The sequence below is a fragment of the Monodon monoceros genome, unplaced genomic scaffold, assembly GCF_005190385.1.
Source record: "Monodon monoceros isolate NGI ecotype Baffin Bay Population unplaced genomic scaffold, NGI_Narwhal_1 Super_Scaffold_10, whole genome shotgun sequence".
NCBI classification, from domain to species: domain Eukaryota; kingdom Metazoa; phylum Chordata; class Mammalia; order Artiodactyla; family Monodontidae; genus Monodon; species Monodon monoceros.
The window spans coordinates 50,320,703-50,345,539 of record NW_021703766.1 but is presented as its reverse complement, the minus strand read 5'-3'; the positions used below and the strand labels follow the sequence as shown (position 1 = coordinate 50,345,539).

General features: G+C 48.9%; 1 protein-coding gene across 1 annotated transcript in view; it reads right to left on the bottom strand.

Annotated features, from left to right (window-relative positions):
- The window catches only part of BICRA (BRD4 interacting chromatin remodeling complex associated protein), a 75,153-nt gene that overhangs the window by 18,885 nt on the left and 31,431 nt on the right, over positions 1-24,837 (bottom strand). Inside the window, 4 exon segments of the mRNA XM_029242040.1 lie at positions 941-1,006; positions 3,006-3,048; positions 3,150-3,195; positions 5,271-5,371. Coding sequence (XP_029097873.1) covers positions 941-1,006; positions 3,006-3,048; positions 3,150-3,190 — 150 coding nt within the window. The 5' untranslated portion in view covers positions 3,191-3,195; positions 5,271-5,371.

Below are 24,837 nucleotides of genomic sequence, written 5' to 3'. Positions count from 1 at the left end.
CCAAACCCGCCTCCTAGGACAGTCGTGACATTCACTGACGTCACATACAGGAGGTACTGAGAACCTGACCAGGGACGTTATGGGTATTAAAAGAGGATGGCACGGGTAAGAATAATGCATATTGTTACCGTAATGTAATGTAAATAACATGTAAATGTAATAACGTGAACATAAGGTTTATTTGTTGGGTTCTGGATTTAGTCATTTATATTACGCCAGATAAATTAATCGGAGTTACTGTGGTTGTTGCGAGGACTAAATGAAAATTACTGTAAAGGGCCTGGTATATGATAGTTATGTTGATGAAGAGGGAGGAGGGGGGAGCAGGAGGAAGAGAGAAGAGGGGGGAGGAGGAAAAAGGAGGGGGAGGGATGGGGAGCGAAGCGGGGAGGGGAGAGGCCACAGAAGAGGAAGAGGAGGGAGGGACGGCTGGCACTGAGTAATGGGCCCGTCGCACAGTAGGTGCTCAATAGAAGTCCACTGTGTTCCCCGCTCGGGGCTTTGCTCATCACCCCCGCCTGCATCTTCCAGGTGGAGACTGAGATGCACAACAGTCGATCCCCTTCCCCCAGGTCACATACCCCACCCATGGCTGGGCCGGGACAGGACCCCCCCGCGCCCCCCCCCCCCCCCGCACTGCTCCTCAGGAGCACCACCCCGCCCTGCCCACTGTGAACTCCACAGCCAGCCTCTGCCTCTGTACCAGCTCTGTAGCAGCTGCCCTCCAAGGCCAGGGACTGAGGACCACACCTCCTTCTCTGAGGGGCCTGAGGGCACAGCTGGGGGTCCAGCAACTCCGGCCTCACCTCCACCCCACACTGCTTCTCAGTGACTGCCCCCTGACCCCCTCCCGGCAAAGTGCCTCAGGGGACGAGTGTGACCCCCTTCTCCCCTCCCCCACTGGCTGCCACCACAGGCCCCGTGCCCCCGGGCCACTTACCCCAGGACCTTCATAGAAGGCACTTTGGGCCTCCCCGGGATTATCCAGGAGGTCATCACTGTCAAGCTGCAACAAGACCCGCCCCCACCCAAGGTCAAAGGTCAGCTGGGCAGTGGGCCGGCCCACCTCTAGAACAAAAACCAATTTAGGGTTACATGGGACAAAAAGACAAAGACAAGGTGGGGGGGTTGAGGGGGAGATTCGAGGGGTACAGGAAACTCCGCCTCCAGAAAAGACGCCCCAAAGAAAGGGGCTTGGCTGCAAGATTAAAATGCGAGGCAACCCCAGCACTGAGTCCGAGCCTCTCCCGACACGCCTGCCTTGAACTCTAGAATCCTGCCTCCGTGGCTTTGCTCAAGCGTCTTTGGTAACACATCTGGCAGGGCCTGTCACCTTTGTCACGTCCTCCCGACAACTGTCAGTCCCTTCCTACTAAGTCACTCCTTCCACTGCCCAGCCCAAGCACCCGGCACGCCCTGCCACCCGGGCACCTAATGTGCGTGCTGTTCCCGTGTCTAGGAGCACAGGGACCTGTCTCGTTCCCGCAGACATGGGCAATGCCTAGAACAGGCCCTAAGCACCCAATGAATGTCTGTCCACAGCCAAGCCTCCCCAGTTTCTCTGTCCAGCTGATCTTCTTCCAGAACCCCAGACTGGTATATCCAATAGCCACCCTTGGACTTCTACAATCCACCTCGAACTCCCAGTCTCAGAGAACGGTACCACCACCCACTCAGCTGCTCAGGTCAAGTCCAAGAGGCATTCTGGATCTTCTTTCTTCCTCACCATCTAATCCACCAGCAAGTCTAGTGATTCTGCCTCCCAGACAGATCCCAGAGCCAGCACCTGGCACCTCCTCCTGTGCCTGCCCTGGGGCCCAGGCCACCAACCTCCACTCCACACTCGCCTCTGCTCCACAAATTATTTGATACATCCCCTCTCAAGGAGCAGAGCTCCGTTCCCTCCCTGTGAGTGTGGGCGGGCTTAGTGACTCGCTTCTAGTAAATGCAGTATGACGGAAGTGACAGTGTGTGACTTTGGAGACTAGGTCATAAAAGGCACTGAGCTTCCTCCTGGCTCTCTCCCTTGGGTCACTTGCTCTGGGGGAACCAGCTGCCATGCTGTGAGGACACTGAAGCAATCCTATGGGGACGCCCACATGGTGAGGAGCTGAGGCCTCCAGCCAACAGCCACGGCAGAGTCATTGTGGAAGCACATCCTCCAGCCCCAGACAAGCCCTCAGATGACAGCGGCTCCAGGCAACATCCTGACTGCTACTCAGGGTAGACACTGAGCTAGACACCCAGCTAAGCCACTCCCCAGTTCCTGACCCTCAGAAACTAAGAGCTCTAACAAATGTTGTTTTAAGTCACTAAGTGATGGGATAACTTGTTATGCAGCTGTAGGTGACTGATACAGCTCCTCATGGCTCAACAGACATCCACTCTCCCCCACTTTGTTCCATTCTCTGGAGTGCAAACAGAATGTGGCATTCTCCTGCTTAATAACCCGTCAGAACTGCCTGTCACATTCAGAATAAAGTCTGAACTCCTCAATCAAGGTCCTCCAAGCCCTTCATGACCTGCTGACTTTTGTCCACTCCAGTCTTACCACCTTCTAGTTTCCCCTTCATTCCGGCCCCACAGGCCTTCTTTCTCAAACTTTCCAACCTTCCTGCCTGTCCTTCCCCTGCCCAGAGTGCCATGGGCACCTCCCTTTGATCCCTCAGGTTTATACCAGCTAGAGAAGCCCCTGCTTCTGCCTCCCATTCATTTTCTTTTAAACCTCTTTTGTTGTGCAAGTGACATTATTATTTCTCATGCTGCTCTGCATGGTGCTTTCCACCATCACCTTTATTAGCTCTCTGGTTGCTTTGTTTACCAAGGAAATGTGTATGGAGTGAGGGCAGGGATTTGCCATCTCGTTCACTCTCTGCCATAACCCTGGGGCCTGGCTCATGGAAGGCAAGGGGCAGATGTCTACTGAATCAGGGGGGAGTTGTCTCTCAACTCCCAATTCCACAGGCCCCTGCCCTGGGGATGCTTCTCCCTGCCCCAGCACTCACCTTCTCAGATCCATGTAAGAAGTCATTGAGGGCCTGAGGGTCACTGAAAGAGAGAAGAGGAGAGACATTTGAGGAGATGAGGGACAGGGGAGGGGAGGGAGAGGGTGGGGGAGGGTGGGGTGGGGTGGGGAGCCCATTACTCACCAAATCACGTCTAGTAAGCATCTCCCATCCTCATCATCCATCGCCACTGGACAGGGCGGGAAGAGGGCAAGGGAGACAAGTTAGATGCCGGCAGCGTGCCAGGACCCTCCCTGCAAGGACCATTCCCTGGGGCCAAGACCCCTGGAGGGGTCAGGTTTCTGTCCCCTTAAGTCTAGGGGCATGGGTAGGGGTTGGGCAGGTGCCCTCTGTACCAGAACCTCCTGATCAGAGACAGACAGCTGCCTCTCCCTCCTCCCTCTCTCTCCCCCCAGCATCCGATGACGATGGTGATGACATCAACCCAGACTGAGTCCTGATCACATGCAGGCCCCGTGCTAAGTGCTTCACACACATGTAACTCATTTAATCCCCACAGTATCCCTCGAGGTGAGTCCTGCCACCCCCGCTTTGCAGATGAGTAAAAGGAAGAGCTGAGACCATGGTTCTCTGCCTCCCAGCTAGAAGGTGGCAGAGCCAGGCCTGAACCCAGAAGTCTGGCCCCAAGCCTGTGCTCCTGTCCTACATGTGACTGGGTGAAGGAGGGAGGGAGGGAGGGGAGGCGGCATGAAGGGGCCCGGGTTCTGGGTCCCCCCTGGAAGACACATGCAGCGTGGTTCTCAAGGAAGGGAAGAGAGAGGGAGAGGGACCAGGAGGGCGGGTGCTCTGAGGCAGAGGAACCGCCGGAGCCGGGCTGAGCCTGTCGGAATGATGAGGACGGCTAACATTTGTCTCCTGCTTACCAAATGCCAGGCACTGTCCCAAGCGTTTCACAAATGTTAGCTTGTTCAGCCCCCATGGGAAAGGGATGCCGTGTGCCCCATTTTACAAGTGAGAAAACAAGTTCTCTGTGTTTGCCCATCCACCCCTGCACCAACCATCACTGCTCCGGACATCCCACCAAGCTTCCACGCACCCATCTCTCCAAACTTCCACCCAACCACCCATCTTCCTTGTCTTCCAAACACACAAACGGACCCGTCCTTCCACCCACTCCTCCTTTTTACTTTTTTGGGCCACACTGAGAGGCTTGCGGGATCTCAGTTCTCCAATCAGGGACTGAACCCGGGCCCGGGCAGGGAAAGCACTGAGTCCTAACCCCTGGACCACCAGGGAAGTCCCCATCCGCCTATCCTTCCAGCCCACACATCCTTCCCTCCCAACCGCGCAGACAGAACGCGAGGAATCACACACAATCCCAGTCCAGGGCTGTGGGGTTCTTAGCCTCTCTTCTTCTTCTTGGTAGGGGGAGGGGGATGGTGAGGACAGGGTGACTGTCGTGCACCGCCCCCCTCTCCCCCGCCAAACACACACAAAATCTTACTTGTGCTCTCAGCTGGGTCACAACCCCTAACCCCCAATAGCATTCTCTGAACTTCCTGATCGCCACTACAGCCCCTATTACCCTCGACGGCTCTGTGACACAAAGAATCTCAGGGAGGGACCCCACATGGTTAGTTCAGGGTCTTCTCTGAACAGTACCTTGGAGAGTCTGATGAAAGCAAAAGACCCGCTTGCCAGAAACATGCATGTGGGCCAGAAATGTTACACGTTCTTTCCCAGGGGCAAGTGTGTCATGGGACACACACATACATATGCACACACATACACACTTCATGGGCCCTGGGTTAACAAGCCCAGTCTAGAACAGAAACACACGGCCCCGGAGCCTCACACACCAATCACCCTCGCCTCTAGAGCTGGCCCCGGGGACTGCCCCAGAGAGGCCCTTCCAAGGCTCTTGCTGCATCGGTGCAGCAAGATAACACACTCTCTCCGGCTTCATATCTCCGCCCGCACCCAGTCTTCCCATGTCACCAGCTCTGTGGCCTACGAGCCCCTGCCCTTCCCAACCAGCCTAAGGTGGGCAAGGCCTGGCTAGGGAATGACAAGGCAGGATCTGCAGAGAATCTGGAGAAGACGGAAAGCGGGGAGGGAGATCCTGGCTGCAGATGGCATAGAGGTTGGGGGAATGGCCCGAATGACCCAGGGGGCCCAGGCTGAAGAGGGCGGGGCTGAAGGATGTGGCTGAGCCAGGCTCTTCCAAGAAGGAACGTCCCTTACGGGGAGGTGGACAGGGGACCACGGCCCCTCTGGGAATGAGCGGGATGCTTGGCTGGTTACCTGCGCTACAAACGAATCATGAAGGGAAGGAGGGGGTGTCCACTCCAGGTCTACGCAGGGCCCCCAGCTGGGGACGTGGGGAGCGTCCTTTCGGGGGCCAGCTGTGGAGAGAGAATGAGAGAGAGGCTGTGAGTGGGACAGTCAGTGAAAAGGAGAAGGATGTAGCCAGAGAAACGAGAGGTCAAATACAAGTTTAAAACTACAGGAAACAACACTGTACATTATCACATATATATATGCAGACACACTGCACTATATCTACATATACTGTGTGTGTGTGTGTGTGTGTGTATATATATATATATATATATACACACACACACACACACACATCATGCAATAGTATATAACATATTTTTTTTGATATAATCCATCAGCACTTCAATCTAGCAAAATACAGTCAGGTCTTGTCATCTGAGGTGCTTATGTCCCATAAGGTCACTGTGAATTTGGGATTATGGCCACTGAGTTGCCGCCCCTGGGGAAAGACGGGGTTAGCTTCCTGCCAGCCTCTGGTCCCATTCTCATCAACCCATCAATATATCCCCTTGGTTTATGTGTGTTTCTGTTTAAAGACACCTTGTTTGGGACTTCCCTGGTGGCGCAGTGGTTAAGAATCCGCCTGCCAATGCAGGGGACACGGGTTTGAGCCCTGGTCCGGGAAGATCCCATATGCCGTGGAGCAACAGAGCCCGTGTGCTACAACTACTGAGCCCATGCGCCTAGAGCCCGTGCTCCGCAACAGGAGAAGCCACCACAATGAGAAGCCCGCACACCGCAATGAGAGTAGCCCCTACTCGCCGCAAATAGAGAAATCCCGCGCACAGCAACGAAGACCCAACTCAGCCATAAATAAATAAATAAATTTATTTTAAAAATAATAAAAACAATAAAGACACCTTATTTAATATAAATCGTTGATTCGCTCACACTGAGCTCAAGGCCAACAGCGCTATAACTCATGCCTGAGGGCAGGCCATCTCACACGCGCGATTTCTCCAGAGCACATCGCAGCCTTCCTGTGCTTACGAACACTGGGCGGCCCTTCAGCCCTACGCGGGAGGGGCCGTCTTTACCAACAGAAAACACAAAAGTGCAAAACAACAGGGCACTAAAGAGGATGCTTGTTTATAGCTCTCGAGCTGAACAGAGAGGCAGAGGGTCGCCGCGTTCAACCTCAGCTGGGAGCACGTGCATCGGGAGACTCAAATAGACTCATGGCTCTGCACACGTCTGCACGTGACCAGGAAAGCGCCGTGAGTATTGATTCGGGGGTTACCAATGTTAGCAAATCGGCAGATTCACAAATATGGAATCCACGAATAACAAGGATTGACCTGATGACAATAATGATGGTGGCTGTGATGATGATGGTGGTGGCTGCTGGTTTTAAGTACTCTGCACGTATTAGCCTGTTCACCATCTTTGAATCCCTATGAAGCAGGTGCTTTTCGCAGCCCCATTCCACAGATGAGGAAGGCGAGGCTCAGAACGGTGAGCCATATGCCCTAGATCCCTCCAGTGGTCAGTGGTCAGGCTGGGGTCTGAGCCAAGGTAGGCTGACTCCAGAGTCCCCACCCTTAACCACTATCCCACAGACGGTCCTCTCATCATATTGGGTTTTTTTGGTTTTTTTTTTTTTTTTTGCGGTACGCGGGCCTCTCACTGTTGTGGCCTCTCCCGTTGCGGAGCACAGGCTCCGGATGCGCAGGCTCAGTGGCCATGGCTCACGGGCCCAGCCGCTCCGCGGCACGTGGGATCCTCCCGGACCGGGGCACAAACCCGCGTCCCTTGCATCGGCAGGCGGACTCTCAACCACTGCGCCACCAGGGAAGCCCCATATTGTTTCTCTTTTAAATGTGAAGCCAACATGGCCACAGCGTCAAGATAAGACGAAGCTGGGTGACAGCCTTTGTTAGCATTTTGTGAATGCCTGGGATAGCTCAGATCCAAAAAAGCGATAAAGCGAGAGCAGATGGAAGAGAGAGGAGGAACGGGAGCTGCTTCTCCTTTTTATGGAGAGCCCCAGGCCCCAGAAAGATCTAGAAAGCATCTGTCACAAGACCCTGGAACACGGGATCCTGGCCCATCTAGATTCCAGGTGCACTGCCCGGGACCAGGGTGATCACAAGCGCTCAAGGCGGCTTTGTGAGAGCCGCCAGCTGCATGTGGGTTCTCCCCTCCTCCCTGCCCCAAGCTTTGGGTGTGGCCCAAGTTCTGTAAACGTCGTCGTCGGACCAGAAGTAGAGCCAGGAGGTGGGTGTCTCCTGAACAGGGCTCTCCAAACGGGATCTGCGGGTGAATGTCCAGTGGGAGGCTCCAGCCTGTGAGAATCTGTTATCCATGTGTTTTCATTCAGATGGTCACAGCAGAGCAATGGATGAGGGGGACTTTCCGGGGAGAGGGCAAGGCTCTGCATGGTGATGGGGTGTCCGTTACATGGGGGTTTAAAAATTCACAGCTCAGATTTGTGTATGTCAACACATGTCAATTCAACGCATGTTAATTTTACCTTTAAAAAACTGTACAAAATAAATAATTAGCAGAGTTGTAGTGGGGGAGGAGAGCTAACAGACATGGCAAATTTTGGTAACTGTGAGAGCTGGATGATGGCTACCTGGGGGCTTCAGTACACCATTCTAGTTAATTTACGTCTTCTTGAAAGTTTCCATAATAAAAAGAAAACCATTTGTCAATGATCAGCAGGTCCGGGGTTCCTCTGAGATGAGTCCCCCGTTCAGGTGCCAGGGTTGGCATCTATGTCGCTATCAGGTTGATGCCAAGAGGCCCAGCATGGGGTGACAGTCTGGGGTTGGAGTCAGCAGTTCAAATCCCCACTTCCCCACACATGGGCTGAAGTTGGGCAAGTGACTTCACCACTCTAGGCTTCAGTGTCCTCATCTGTAAAATGGGCACAATCACAGTCCTTATTTTCGCGTACGGCAGTGGAGAGGCTCTTAGGCCTTTAATCCTCAGGTGTAGTAGAGTATTTCGTAAGCGATAGATCCTGTTACACAATCATTTTAGCTGCCATGTGAATCTTACCTAGCGTGGCAACTCCCAAAGCTTTCTGGCCACAGCACAGTCAGGTTGGACAAAAGTCCCCAGGCCCCAGCTTTTCCACCTGGTGCCTTTTGCCACATTTGGCCCTTGAGCACATTTTGAAGGATTTACACCCAAGACAACAGAAATACAAGCAAAAATAAACAAATGGGACCTAATCAAACTTATACGCTTTTGCACAGTAAAGGAAACCATAAACAAAGGGAAAAGACAACCTATAGCCTGGGAGAAGATACTTGCAAATGATATGACTGACAAGGGCTTAATTTCCAAAATATACAAACAGCTCGTACAACTCAATAACAACAAAACAAACAACCCAATCAAAAAGTGGGCAGAACACCTAAATAGTCATTTCTCCAAAGAAGACATACAAATGGCCAACAGGCACATGAAAAGATGCTCAACACTGCTAATTATTAGAGAAATGCAAATCAAAACTACAATGAGGTATCACCTCACACCAGTCAGAATGGCCATCATTAAAAAGTCTACAAATAATAAATGCTGGAGACGGTGTGGAGAAAATGGAACCTTCCTACACTGTTGGTGGGAATGGACATTGGTGCAGCCACTATGGAGAACAGTATGGGGGCTCCTTAAAAAAACTAAAAATGGAGTTACCATATGGAAGGGTTTACATATCATTTGATTATGCACGTGGTCCGACTTAAACTGCCAGGTACCAGGTCTCCTTGGGTCCTTCCAAACCCCTGTCGTTACCCTATTTGTCAGGTGAGATAAACGAGGCTAAATAGAGTGTTGAATGGGAAACCATGGGCCACACACAACCAGTGATACGTGCCCCCTGCCCACTCATGCACAGGGCTACCCAGGATCCTGCAGCTCTCAACCTGGCAGACAGAGGGAGCCTTGAAAGACGCAAATGAACCCACTAAGAGTGGAAAGACAGAATTTGAATGCTGTCTGGATACTTGATGATACTAAGAAATTGTGATTAAGATTCTAGGTATAACAATGACATCGTGTTTTTGTTTTTCTGCTTTTTTTCCTTTAGAGTCCTTACCTTTTAGAAATACATCCTAAAATACGTAGGGGTGAAATGATAAAATGTCTGTGTTTTACTGCAAAATAATCCAGTTCTGGGAGTTCAGGGGCGTACTGACCTGCGCTGTCCAATACGGAAGCCACTAGCCATGTGTGACTACGCGCATTTAAGTTCAAGCTAATGAAATGAAATTAGGGCAAATGACTTGAGTAGTTATTTGTCCAGAGAAGATATACAAATGGCCATAAGCACAGGAAAAGATGATCAACACCACCAATCATTAGGGAAATGCAATCAAAACCACAGATGCTGCCTCACCCCCATTAGAATGGCTACTATCAAAAAACCAAAAATTAACAAGTCTTGCCGAGGACCTGGAGAAACTGGAACCCTGGTGCTCTGTTAGCGGGAACGTAAAATGCTGCAGCTGCTGTGAAAAACACTTTGGCGGTTCCTCAAAAAATTAAAAATAGAATTAGCATATGACCCAGCAAGTCCACTTCTGGATATATACACAAAAGAACTGAAAGCAGGGTCTTGAAGACATATTTATACACCCACGTTCACAGCAACACTATTCACGAGAGCCAAAAGGTAGAAACAACCCAAGTGTCCATCAACAGATGAATGGGTAAGCCAAATGTGGTGTCTATTTACAATGGACTATCATTCAGGGAGGAAATTCTGATACAGGCATGGATGACCTTAAGCTAGGTGAAGTGAGTCAGTGACAAAAAGACAAAGATACCATCTGATTCCACTTATGACGGAGAGACAGGAAGTAGAATGGCAGTTGCCAGGGACTGGGGGCAGGGGAGGAGAAACCGGGACTTATTGTTTAGTGGGTGCAGACTTTCAGTTCTGCAAGATGCTACAAGTTCTGGAGAAGGATGGGGGTGAAGGTTGCACAACTATGCAAACGCACTTAATGTCGCTGAATCGCACACTTCGAAATGGCTGAGATGGTAAGTTTTGTTATGTATATTTTACCGCAATAAACAAATGGGAAAAAAGGGTAACAATGAGGAATATGAACGTTTTAAATAAAAAAGATTTACCTTAAAAGTGTAAAGGAAATTAAACATTTAGTTCGTGGTCACGGTGGCGGCATTTTGTGGGCTTGACAGCCACACGTGGCTGGTGGCTACCACACAGGACACCGCAGATCTAGAACATTCCCATGGTGGCAGAAAGCTCTCTTGGACAGCGCTGGTCTGTCAGAGTGGCGGAAAACTGAAAATTGGCAAAGAGTTGGTTGATGGGGTCCATGTTTTACTTATTCTACTTTGTGCACATTTGCGGTTTTCCAAAATGAAAATTTTTTACTTTGAAAATACTTCAACATCAAAAAATCATACGTCTCTCTGAGTTTTTATTGTCTGTCTCCCCCACCAAAATGTCAACCCCCCCAAGGACAGGGATTTTTGTCTGTTTTATTCCCTGTGGGACACCCAGAGCCTGCACAGAGCATGGCACATGGTAGGGGGTCACTAAATATTTGTGGGGTGAACAAATGAATTTGCACAGGGGGTTAAACAAACCCAATCATTCGTTCAAAGAGCAGCCTGGTGAGAAAGGCATTTACTAATCTCTGGCTCTGTGTCCAGCATGGGGGAGAGCTGAGGATACCATAATGAACAAAAGCAGACCCAGTCCTTGACTTTGGGGAAGATCATGACTAGTGGTTCTCAACCAGGGGTGACATTAGACGTCCCTCTCCTTCCTCGACACACACATACTCAAAAAGCTTTTGAAAAAGTGACCAGGGCAGGCGGGGGACACACAATTAGCATGCAAAGCTGCAACCCCAAATTACGCACAGGGGAGTGGACGTCTTGCGTTCCTTCAGAGCAGAAGCTTTAAAAGCCATCGCATGGTTCTGCCCAAGTCCTGGCATGACATGGATACATGGACAGAGCCACAGCCAACGCACGAAGCTCGGACACATGAGCGAGAGAGGAGCCTTTGCTGTTGTCAGCCACTGAGATCTAGGGCTCACTCATTACTGCAAATCACTCAGCCGAAGCTGACTGATACATCTCGGAAGAGCCCACCCTGCCCCAGTGCTTCCTTGGTATCAGGCCCTGGGCTAACCCCACACCTATTGATTCCTCCCAGTCCCCGGGAAGGCAGGAGGAACGTTTCCCACAGCGCAGGAAACTGAGGCTCCCAGGGGTCAGGACACTTGCCCCAAACCACACTGTGAGGCCAGAATTTGAACTCAGACCCTGTGATTCTGAAGAACCTCATTCTCCACCACTGGGCTATAAAAAGCAGGAAAAGCTGGGCTTGCGAAACCACAACCAGCTCAAGAGAACAGCCATGATGCAACAATGACAAAGTGTCCTTCCAGAAAATCGTGTGAATTCCTCCGGCACTTGGAATGCCATTGGAGTTTTGCGTTGTCATCAAGAGTTGTGCAGAAGCCAGGCTGCTGAGCAGGATACAGAATTAAAAGTCCCCGCGAAGCTCCAGAAACAGGCTAATTTTAATTTAGATTTAATTTAATGCTAGTAACCCTTGGGTTATTTGCAAGTCATAAAAATGAAAGTCGACGGAACTCTACCATTTGCTGATGGGAAGTGATAGGTGGAGAAGAGGATGTGGCAAAGTCTAGCTGTTGCTTTTCCAAACACCATTTCCCCACCCCTCCTCGCCTTGCTCACAGAAGCCTGGTGCTGCTCGGGGTAACCCCTGCCAATTCCAAGATGTAAACAAACGCTGTTCTGAGTCAGTCAGTCTTTTTCAAACTATGGGTCATGCCTTTGAGGGTTGTGAAACCAAATTAGCAGGTTGCGACAAGGAATTTTTTTTTTAAGTTAAAGAGTATAGGGTCAAATGGAATGGGATAGAATAGAAAATACTAAAAAGCATCACACAGGGTAAGCAAAAGGATCAGTTTGTGATACTGGTTTCAATTATGTGTGTCTCTGTGTGTCCATATTTCCTACTGTGGGTTGTGGCCAAAATAGCTTTAAAATAATTGGACGAGGCCAGGGGCACTGCTATCCCCTTTATCAGCCATTCACTTTCCCAGGCTTCCTAGCAGCTAGGCTAGCCATCGTTTTGCAAATAAGTAAAAGCCAAAGTATACAGAGTTGGGTTCTGCTCAATGAATCTTCTGGGGAAGACAGAATTTGGGAAAGTTTTTCTTCCAGAATATAAAGACAGAGCTTCCCTAGGGAGAAAGTCTTTTGCTTCCTGCTTCCTGCTTCCAGCTTTGAATACAGTTGAGAAGACTGGAGCTGTGGCAGCTATTTTGCAATCATGAGGCAATAAATCTGAGGCTGATGAGCCTACCTACGGAGGATAACTGCTGAGAGGAGAGAAAAAGACTAGGTTCTTAACAACTCCTCATGGGTTGCCTGCCTCCAGACTTCTTAATCCTTACAGTTTAAGCCACTGTTAGGTTTTCCGTTATTTGTAGTCAAACACAACCTGACACAAATGAGTTGGCATTTCTAGACATCTTTGCAGCCCATCACAAGGGCTCTCAAAGCCTTCCATGGGTCAAGGACTGTACTCTGTGAATCCGCTGATTGAGAAGAGAGGCCCAGCAAAATGAGAGAGGGCTGATGGTAAGGGGATCTGAAAAAAAGACCACTGGGGCCAAAAACTCTTCTTCTCCCTAGTCCCACTGTTTAGAGCTCCTCCTATTTATTATCCAACCCTTGAACTTGGGCTGGCCTTTTGACTTGCCTTGGCCAACAGAATGTGGTGGAAGTGATGGCGTGTGTTTCTGAGCCTACTCTTTGCCCAGCTGCCATGTGACAAAGTCCAGGCTAGCCTTTTGGAGGACAAGAGACACATGCCCGTCACCTCTATCATCCCAGCTCACAGCCAGCCAAGCCCTAGAAGCAGAGCCGCCTAGCTGACCTACAGCTGTACACACCCAGGTAAGACAGAAGTAGCCAGAGGTACCCAAGGCCAAATTCCAACCATTAGAATCACCGTTTTGTTTTAATCCACTGTGGCGCATTGTGTTTTCCAAAGATGGCTGAAATAATGTCTCCAACCTCCCATGATCTACCAAAGTGCGATCTTGCCAGTCCTCTTGAATTGAGGAAAATTTGTGACTAATTCAACTAGGACAGTGCAACAGAAGTGCCACTATGTGACTTCTGAAGCTAGGTCATAAAAGTCAATTCAGTTTCTGCCATGTCCACCAGGACATTTACCCTAGAAGCCCTAAGCCGCCTTAATAGAATTCTGACCGCTCTGAGGCCACCATGCTATGGTGAAACCTAAGCTAGACACATGGAGAGACCATGAGTAGATGCTCTTATCTTCAAGTCATCCCAGCCCAGGTGCCATGCATGGCATATGAACAAGCCCTCAGCCCCCAGCCTGCAAATCTTCCCAGCCAAGACAGCAGACATCATGGAGCAGAGACCCACTGTGTCAAATTCCATGTCAAATTCTTGGCCCATAAAACCTGTGAGCATAATTAAGCTGCTACATTTTGGGGTAATTTGTTAAACAGCAACAGTAACCAGAACAGCCTCTAAAGTTGGGGGTTATTTGTTATGTGGCAGCAGCTAGCTGATACAGCCCTCTCTAGAGACTAAGTACCAACTTTGACCTCACACCTCTGACTCACCCAACTTTCTTTTTTTTTTAAATTAATTCATTTATTTTTGGCTGCATTGGGTCTTCATTGCTGCATGCAGGCTTTCTCTAGTTGCAGCGACAGGGGCTATTCTTCATTGTGGTGCACGTGCTTCTCACTGAGGTGGCTTCTCTTGTTGCGGGGCACGGGCTCTAGGTGCACAGGCTTCAGTAGTTGTGGCACGCGGGCTCAGTAGTTGTGGCTCACGGGCTGTAGAGCGCAGGCTCATTAGTTGTGGTGCACGGGTTTAGCTGCTCCGCAGCATGTGGGATCTTCCCGGACCAGGGATTGAACCCATGTTCCCTGCATTGGCAGGTGGATTCTTAACCACTGTGCCACCAGGGAAGTCCCTCACCCAAGTCTTACCCATTCCACCTCCCAAATCTCTCCACTTTATCTCCTCCTCTCCATGACCACTATTCCTGCCCAGATCCAGGCCTCACCATCTCTCTTTTCATCTATCCAGCCAGCCAGACTTTTGGGGAGAGAGAAAGAAAGAGCTATTTGGAGAGCAATTAAAATCGACACCACCTTTATGTTCAGTGACCTTTAGAGTTCTAAAATCACTGAATTAGTTTAACAACATAAAAGCGTGCCCTATAAAACCTGGATTGCTCATAAAGCAACTGGTGTCTAGCTCCTAAAAGCCTTGTTTACACAGGTAGTCACACACTAGAAATGTTTGGTATGTTCTCTCTTTTCCCTTTTTGCCATTCGCCGCTCTCCTAAGTGAAGCTATAAAGCCACAGACTTGCCAAGAAAATCAGGCATCTGAAAAGGTTTTTGAATTTTTTCTTAATACTAGTGTATAAAAAACAGGGGGAAATTCTGAGGAGTGAAACAGGTAACGGGGTGGGGTGAAGGGAACAAAAGCAGGGATTACACTGACCGGACACAGGGCTGCCCAGGGCATCAAGCAAAAGAGAACACTTCAAGTTCAGGAAAAAATGGAGTTAAGAGAAGTGAAGGGGAAAGAAAAGCCCCTACAACATTCCACACATGCTTTAGACCACTTGTTCCTAAACATGGGCAGGCAGAATCACCTGGAAGGCTTTTAAAATAAAGAATGAAAAGAATGGATTTCAGAATCAGCAGGTTGGGGGCAGGGGCGGCGGGTCGGGGGTGCTGAAAATTTGCATTTCTAACAAGTTCCCAGGTGATGCTGATGCTTCTGGTCCAAGGACCACTGCTCTAGAAGCTTTTGTCTCTTTAGTTTTCCTTCTGGGGCTCTTGCTCTTGTATAGAACACAAGCCACCAGTTCCCAGCCAGTGTCCAGGCCCCTGACAATGTGGCCTCACAGGGTCCTCTCCGAGGCTCAGGAGGGTCCAACATCCAGTCTCAGTCTGATATCCTTTTAAACAGAACTTGGATTTGGTTCCATTCAGCAATGTACCCTCCTAAGAGGATGACTCACGGTGAGTATAGGCCTTTTGCCCCTTTGCCAGAAACTTCCTTTCTCAGCCTCCTTTGCAGCCAAGTGTGGACACGGGAAGGTTTTTACATTTGGATAAAAAAGACAGAGCCTTACATTGGGAAGATTATTTGCCCCTACTCTTTCCTGCTCGAGAGAATGATGTGAAGCATGGTGACAATGGCCAGTGCTACAGCAGCCGTTTTGCACTCCTGAGGGGGAAGGCTCAGTGGATCAGAGACAGACCCAGCGTCCTAGAAACACTGAGCTGCCAAATATCCCTGGAATGGCCTTCAACTAGATGTTTTGTTCCAGAAGAGAACTAAAAGCCTGAATTAACTAAGGTTAAACATATACCTACTCTATGACCCAGAAATTCCACTCCAAGGTATTGACTTAACGGATGTGAAAAGTATGTCTACAGAAACATTTGTACAGAAATTTTCATAGCAGCATTATTCACAAAAGCCCCAAATTGGAAACAGCACAGTGTCCATCGACTGGTAGATGGAGAAACAAACTACGTTATATCCACGCGCTTGAATACAGCTTAATAATGAAAGGGAATAAACGACTGATACAGGCAAGGTCATGGATGAATCTCAAATCCACCATGCTGAGGAAAGGAAGCCAGACACAGAAGACCATTCACTGTGCGATCCCCTTGAAGTAAAGTTCTAGTGAAACTGATGGGGAAAAAAATCGGAGGTGTGATTGCCTTAAGGGGGCAGCAGGAGGGGGAGAGGGCTAAGTACTGACTAGGAAGGTCCACGAGGAAATCTTCTGTGATGATGGAAATGGTCTGTAGCTAGATCTGGGTGATGGTTACATAGGTAATATTTGCCAAAATTCATCAAGCAGCGCACTTAAGGTTTGTGCCTTTTATTATACTTAATTTGTATCCCGGTAAAGCACAGCTTAAAAAAACAAAAAACAAAAAAAACCTACACAACCTATTCTTGTGATTCGTGGTAGTTATGTTCTACAAAGTTGCCACAAACACTGCATTAGAGAATACGGAACTATTGCTCCTGGGGGAAATACAGCTTCTCATGAGCCTCTGGTCCCAACATTTTCATCAACCGATCAATACATAACCTTGTTTTTAACGTGTGTTTCTGTTTAAAGACACCTGATTTAATATATACGGCTGATTCATTCGCAGCGAACCCATAACCAACGGCGCTGTAACTCACACCTGAACGAAGCTCATCTGAGACACATCACAGCCTTCTGGAGCTTAGGAACACTAGCCAACACTTCAGCACAATGTTTGGGGGGCATTTTAAACAGCTAAATCAGCAACAAAAAGCCCCAAAATGTGAAAAACGTGGCACTAAACAGACCAAGAAAAAGCCACTTGGCTACAGTGTAAGAGCTGAAACAAGAAGACAGAGGGTCGCCCTGGTCGATCTCAGCTGGGAACAGGCACACAGGACAACTCAAATTTTTCACTTGCTCTGCACATGTCTGTAAATGACTGGGAAAGCACCCGGTGTGCTGATCTGGGGGTTACAAAGAAATTTTAGCAGGTAGATGAATTCACAAATATGGCATGTGGGAACGAGAATCAACTGTACAGGGAAAAATTGGTCAAGGTTATAGCACATTTAGTTACCCTTTACCCGGAGATTTCACTCATGGGCCTGATCCTACAGGTACAACCTGACATATCCAAAATTATACATTTAGGAGGTTTTTAGGGCAAAGTGTGTGTCTACCAGCGAGATATTGGAAGTAATCCACTGGCCATCAGTGGAAAACAGGTTAAATAAACTGGGTCCATCTAAATGGGAATACTACGCAGCTGTAAAAAAGAATGAAGAATGCAAATGGCCACCTATATGGGAAAAGAACCTGAAAAAGAATAGACATATGTATATCTATAACTGAGTCACTTTGCTGTATACCTGAAATTAACACAACATTGCAAATCAACTATACTCCAACGTAAAATTTTTAAAAAAATTTTTTTAAAGAATACAAATAGCCAACAAGCCCATGAAGAGATGCTCAACATCATTAGCCACCAGGGAAATGCAAATCAAAACCACAAGTGGAGACTGCTTCACCCACTAGGATGGCTACAGTCAAAAAGACAGACAATAATGAGTGCTGGTGAGGATGTGTAGAAAGCAGAACCCTCAGACACTGCTGGTGGGAATGGAAAATGGCAGGGCCTCAGTGGAAAGTAGTCTGGGAAACTCCCCAAACAGTTAAACACCGTTACCATGTGACCCAGCAATTTCACTCCTACATATATACCCAAGAGAAATGAATACATGCATTCACACAAAAACTTGTACACAAATGTCCATAGCAGCATTATTCATAATAGCCAAAAGGTTGAAATAACCCAGATGTCCACCAATGGATGCATGGATCCACAAAACGTGGTCTCTCGGTATGGTGGGATATTACTCAGACATCAAAAGGAATGAGGTACTGATATACCACAGTACAACATGGACGATCCTTGAAAGCATCATGCTGAGTGGAAGAAGCCAGACACAAAGGACCATATATTGTATGATCCCATTTTATGAACTGTTCAGAATAGACAAATCCACAGAGACAGAAAGATTAGTGGTTGCCAGAGGCTGTGGAGAGAGAGGAATTTGAAGTGGCTGTTCTTGGACACAAAATTTTTTTTTGGGGGGGGGTGATAAAAATGTTCTGAAACTAGATAGTGGTGATGGTTGCACATTATATAATCTTGAATATATAACCTGTGAATATACTAGAAAGTGCTGAATTGTATAGTTTAGATAGGTGAATTTCATAGTATGTGAATTATATGTTAATAAAGACGTTATTTTTATTTTTATTTTTTTGCAGTATGCGGGCCTCTCACTGTTGTGGCCTCTCCCGTTGCAGAGCACAGGCTCCGGACGCGCAGGCTCAACGGCCATGCATGGCTCACGGGCCCAGCCGCTCCGCGGCATGTGGGATCTTCCCGGACCAGGGCACGAACCCGTGTCCCCTGCGTCGGCAGGCGGACTCTCAACCACTGCGCCACCAGGGAAGCCCCAAAGACGTTATTTTTAAAAAAGGAACAAGGATGTTCTCCATATACTGACAGAGAAAGTTCTCCACGACTATTGTTCTGTGTGGAAAGTAAAATGCAGAAGTGTGTATAAAACGTTACCATCTGCTTAAAGACAGTGGGGAGGAGATACAAGAATATATATTCTAGTAAATCAACTACATATCCACTTAAAAAAAAAAAAAGACTATATATCCTAAATGCCTTTCTAGGTCTAAAGAACTTCCAGAAGGATCTCTACAGCACTAAACCCACTTATGAACTAGGAGGGGGACCCAGCAGATGGGACAAAGATGGGACGGAGACACTCCACTGCAAATTTTTCAAAAATAGTTTTTGGTTTTTCAGCCAATGTCCTAACCATTCCAAAAAGCAAAAGTTTTTTTTTAATTTGTTTTTTTTTTTTTTTGGCCATGCCCCGAGGCTTGCAGGATCTTTGTTCCCTGACCAGGGATTGAACACGGGCCACAGCAGTGAAGGCTCCAAGTCCTAACCACTGGACCACCAGGGAATTCCCCAAAAAGTACATTTTATAAAATGTGTTAAAAAAAATAAGAGGACAGTTTCCGCCATCACTCATCAGCGTAAACTGTTACTTGCAGCCGAACGCACACAAACTAAAAAGCTATTCAGTGGTAAAAGGAAGCACTGGGATTTGAACCCAGACTTCGGGACACCAAATCCTTGGACTGCCTTCCAGGACACCCCACTGCCTCATTTCCAGTGTCCAGGAAAATGCTGCGAAACTGGGCATCTGCTGGCACGACCTCCCTTCCCTCTACCCTTCCCCGGCGGAAATTCAGGAGCCTTCCCTAGTCATGGCCCGATTTCTCTCACATGATGCTTGAGGCAGAACCACTGGGGAGTCCTGAGAAGTGGGAGCCTGAGGTCTACCCCACGAGGGCCAGGGAGGTGGGTGGGCAGGTCCTGAGCCAGCCATGGGTTTGTGGTCCTGGTTTCAAGATGCCACACTTCATCCTGTTTCTTAACAGATGCCCCCCACCCTCCTCCAGGGCTTACTTACAAGCAGCATCGTCCGTCTAACCCTGTCTGTGCTCACCGCCTGGAGGGCTGCAGGGGAGTCGCTAACCAGCCTCCGGCTTCCTCTCGGGTCCCTTCTAAACTCAGCTCCCCACTCGGGCCAAAGAGATCCATTTGATTTGAGGTCACGTGGTTTCCCCTCCCCAGGACTCTCCACTGCCCCACTCAACAAAACACTGCTGGGGAGACAGCGGCAAGGACAACAGACATCCCTACTCTCCTGATGACGTTCTAGGACAGGAGTCAGACCACGAACAAAGACATGGTGCTGAGAGGAGGAAAGCAAGGAGGCGGGAGAAAGGTGCTGTGGGGAGGGGGCGGGGAGGGCTGCGGGTGCATTTTTAGCGAAAGTGGTTGGGGTGGCCTCACAGAGAAAGGGGAGTCTGAGCTGATGTGCAGGAGGGAAGGGAAGGAGCGATTCAGACACCCAGGGAAGGGTGGTCCAGGAAGAAGGAACAGCAGATGCAAAGGTCCTGTGGCAGAAACATGCTGGGGATGCTTGAGCAACAGCAAGGAGGTGAAGCGGGGTTGAGGAGACGATGAGGGTCAGCCACAGAGGGCCTGGTGGGCCGTGGTGAGGACTCGGGCTTTTATTCTGGGTGAGTCCAGGGACGTGACCTGACTTGGGTTTTCACAGGATCCCTCCGGCTGCTGAGTGGAGAACGAATTGCAGGAGGCGAGGATGGGAGCAGGGAGCCCAGAGAGGAGGCAATGGTGGCAGAGGAAGAGGCGAAAAGTGGTTGGAGTCTGGATTTGATGGCAAAGCAACAGGGTCTGCAGACGGACTGACCAGGAGGTGTAGGGGAAAGAGCAGAGTCAAGGGCCCGCTGGAATCTGAGCCGGACAGCAGGGCAGAGCAGCTAAAAGTGGGTGGCCAGGCAGGATGTGAAGTGCACACGCACCCTTACACCAGCTCTCCTGGTTGATCAAGCAGCTGCTCCAGCTAAGGCCATTCCTCGCTAAGGTATTCCGACGGTCCCAAAGCTACTAATTATCTTATTAGGAGAGGGGTTGGCCTCCCGCCCAGGACCATGCCAGGAGGGCTGCTGCTCAGAGACAGAGAAAAATAGCTGAGATATGCAAGGCCTTCAAATCTTCCTCACCCAGCAGCTCTTTGTGTGTCTTGTTTCAGAACCTGGCCTTTCCCCGAAGTCTAAACTGAGATTGGCGGTTTACATCTGACTTTGAATCCTTAAACCATCTGGGGGTATATGGTGTAAGGTAGGGATCCCATTTCATCTCTTTCCAAATGAATGACTAGTTTTTGGTCCCCAGCTTGGTTTATTAAGTCTCTCCCTTCCCCATCAAGGTGACCACTGGCCACTCTGGCCTCAGACCAGATGTCCATACTCATCCTGGGCTCTCTGTTAGTTTCCATTGGTAAAATGTCAATTTCTATTAATTCCCTAATCTCCGAGATAAAACATATTCAGCTGGACAGGTAATCAATAGATGGATTGATGCTGGGCAGAAGGTGATGGACAGTCCAGGCAGCAAGGTGCCTCAGAAGGGTACAAGGTCCCCAAAGCAGAGACCGTGATGTCCCTTTGCTTGACAATACATTCTCAAATAACTTGACTTATAGATCACGTTATCAACTTTTAATGAAACCATCCTCACAAAAAGAGACAGAGGGCATAAGAAAGGACTCACAAAGAAACCAAAAGATTAAAAACCATAAGCTACAGACACAAAAGGTCACCTATCGTATGATTCCATTTCTAAGAAATGTCCAGAAAAGGTAAATCCATAGAGACAGAAAGCAAATTAGGGGTTGCCAGGGGCTGGGGGAGGGGAAACGAAGAGAAACTGCTTAATGGGTACAGGGTTTCCTTTTGGGCAAACGAAATTATCCTAGATAGGTGGGTTGGCAGGAAACTAGACAGAGGTGATGGTTGCATACCGTTATTAGCGTACTAAAAGCCACTGAACTGTGCACTTTAAAATGGTTAACTTTTTAAAATTGAAGTAGAGTTGATTTACAATGTTGTGTTAGTTTCAGGTGTACAGCAAAGTGATTCAGATATATATATATAAATTTTCAGTTGCTCTTTCCCTTATAGGTTATTACAAAATATTGAGTAGAGTTCCCTATGCTACACAGCAGGTCCTTGTTGTTTATCTCTTTTATGTATAGCAGTGTGTATCTGTTAATCCCAAACTCCTAATTTATCCCTTCCCCCTCAAAATGGTTAATTTTTATGCTATGTGAATGTTATCTCAAAAAAAGAAAACACAGGGCTTCCCTGGTGGCACAGTGGTTGACAGTCCACCTGCCGATGCAGGGGACACGGGTTCGTGCCCCGGTTCGGGAGGATCCCACATGCCACAGAGCAGCTAGGCCCGTGAGCCACGGCCGCTGAGCCTGCGCGTCCAGAGCCTGTTCTCCGGGAGAGGCCACAACAGTGAGAGGCCCGTGTACCGCAAAAAAAAAAAAAAAAAGAAAAGAAAACACAGTTAATGTAAGCAGAAAATAAAGACGATGGTCCCATTCCTATTGTAAGCTGTTCCTATTGTAAGCTCTTTTTAAGCCACATTAAAAAGTAAAATCAGGGACTTCCCTGGTGGCGCAGTGGTTAAGAATCTGCCTGCCAATGTAGGGGACTCGGGTTTGAGCCCTGGTCTGGGAAGATCCCACGTGCCATGGAGCAACTAAGCCTGTGTGCCACAACTACTGAGCCTGCGATCTAGAGCCTGCGAGCCGCAACTACTGAGCCCATGTGCCACAACTACTGAAGCCCGGGTGCCTAGAGCCCGTGCTCCAGAGCAAGATAAGCCACTGCAATGAGAAGCCCGCGCACCGCAAGGAAGAGTAGCCCCCGCTCGCCACAACTAGAGAAAGCCCGCGCAGCAACAAAGACCCAACGCAGCCAAAAAAAAAAAAAAGTAAAATCAGTGATGTTTTCAGCAGAACTGGCAAAAAGTTGACTGAAACTTTAATTATCAAGAACATCATTCAAAATAGAGACTTTAGGTTTTATCATTAGTAATGACTATTGATAAATATAATGCTATTTAAAATGTTTGATTTTTAAAATCTTCCTCACCTGTTTTTAATGTACATTTTTATGTATTTTTTTAATAATGTACCAAAGTGGAGTCATGTACGTATACAGTTTATAAAAAACAGGTGACGGTTAAGGCCTGGACTTTGGAACCAGACCTCTGGGCTCAAATGCCACTTAACTGATGTGTGACCTCAGGCGAGTCACTTCAGCCTCCCTTTTCCTACAGTTTCTTTATAAAATGGGATTAAAAGTAGCGCCCACCTCAGAGGGTAGTGAGGATTAAAATGAATGGATGCATGTAAATAGATATGCATTAGGCACACGCTTACCATTTTTACTGCCAGGAGTGTAGAATCAAAAGTATTGTGGCCTCCGCCAGGCGATCAAGGTCAGCGTCAGCCATCATAAGTCAAGTGGATAGTATGTACCTTTGATGTGATAAGATGGGAAGGGCACTTTATCTCTGTGGTCTTCCTCCCAAACCCCTAACCCCTTGTCTAATCACGAGAAAGACATCAGACAAATCCCGAGAGAGGCACATTCTCCAAATTCCCTGGCCAGTAGTCCCTCAAAATGTCGAGGTCATCAAAAGTAAGGAAAGTCTGAGAAACTGTCACAGCCAAGAGAGGTCTAAGGAGACATGACGATGCAACGTATAAGGTGGTGTGCTAGGTGGAGTCCTGGAACAGAAAAAGGACATTAGAGGGAAACTAAGGAAATCTGAATCAATTCTGGAGTTGGGTTCATAGTGATGTTGGTTTTTGGCTGTGACAAACATCAACCAGGTTCTGTCCCCTCTGTCCCCCTGATTCTGCCCTGGTTCTCCTACAATCTCATCCCCACATGGTGACCAAAGGGATCATGTTAGAATGCAAGTCCGCTCACGTCCCTCCTCTGCTCGGAGCTCTCCCATGGCTCCTGCCTCACTCAGAATCAAAGTCCAAGTTCTTACTGTGACCATCTGCCCCCATCCCACCTCTGTCCTCACCTCTCACCCTCTCTCCCTCCTTCACTCCCCTCCACCCACACCAGCCTGCTCCATATTCCTCCAATGCCCCAGGCACACACCTGCCTCAGGACCTTTGCACCAGATCGGTGAGGCTCAACCTGATTCTGCTGGCAGTCACGATCCCCACCCCCTCACCCAGCACTTCCTCCTCCCTCTCCTGCTTTGCTTTACTTCAAAGGTCTGATTACTATCTCACGCGTGACTCTGATTTATCTTATCTATTGCCTGACTCTGCAAGGAGGAGCGGGTGAGCCCAGGTTTTGGTCTGTTGTGTTCCCTCTGTGTAAACATGGACTGAATGACAGAAGGGCACCATTCTCAGTGGTCACAGCTGATTCCGAACAGAGTAGGTGTGTGACCAGGTTTGGGGGAGGGCATGGTGGGCAGGGCGGACACATCACAGGCTGACCAGGGACCCACAGGGCAGGGCTCACAACGGGGGACCGGCCACTGGGATGAGAGCAAGGCCCAGGGGCCCAGAGGGAACCTGTCAGGGGCAGATGGGAGAGGAGGTGAAAGGTCACAGGTGGGGGAGGGGTGAAATTGGGCCTCACCACAGAAAGCTGCTCAGAGAAGGGAGAACTGAGCAGAGGTGCTGATGGGGCCGATGCCATAGAGAACGTCTCAGAGACAGACACGGAGAGAGAGAGGAGGTGGGCGCATCTTCCCAGGACAGTGGGGGGATGCTCCACAGGACTTACCACCCGCCCCACCCTGCACACCAACCCAGGAGGCAAATTAATCCAATCAGTCTACACCAGTGGCTCCTGCCCCAAATGCCAGGAGCCACCCCAATATAGAAGACAATAAAAACTCCAAGCAAGTGTGCAGAATGTGTACAGACACCACCCCGATGAACCCTGTCAAGCTGATTAGGAACCCTCCACAGGGGCAGGACCCCCAGACAACGCCCGCATCCCCACTGACATTGTGGACGGCTTGTTCACAGGCGCTGTGGAAGACGACATCTCTGAAGTCCACAGAGCAAGAGTTAAATAACCAACACCAGCAGCAGGGACTGCCATGATGGCTTTCATCCCTCACTCAGAAAGGAGGGTTCTAGAACATGCGATTGGGGGCACACCTCCGTCAAGAAGGGAGGGGAGCCTACAGATAATTTCTACCTGGCATCACACAGAGCCTGGGCCTACTCTAATTCCACCCTTATGAATAATGGGGCAGATGTAGAACCTTCTAGAATGTTCACAGCACCCTTGAACTGGAAACAACCCAGATGCCCATCAACGGAAGAATGCATGAATACGCTGCGGTCCATCACATAATGGAATACTACACAGCAATGAAAAAGGAAAAACCTACTGGTATATACAACATGGAATCATCTCACAAACATCATGTTGAGTGAAAGA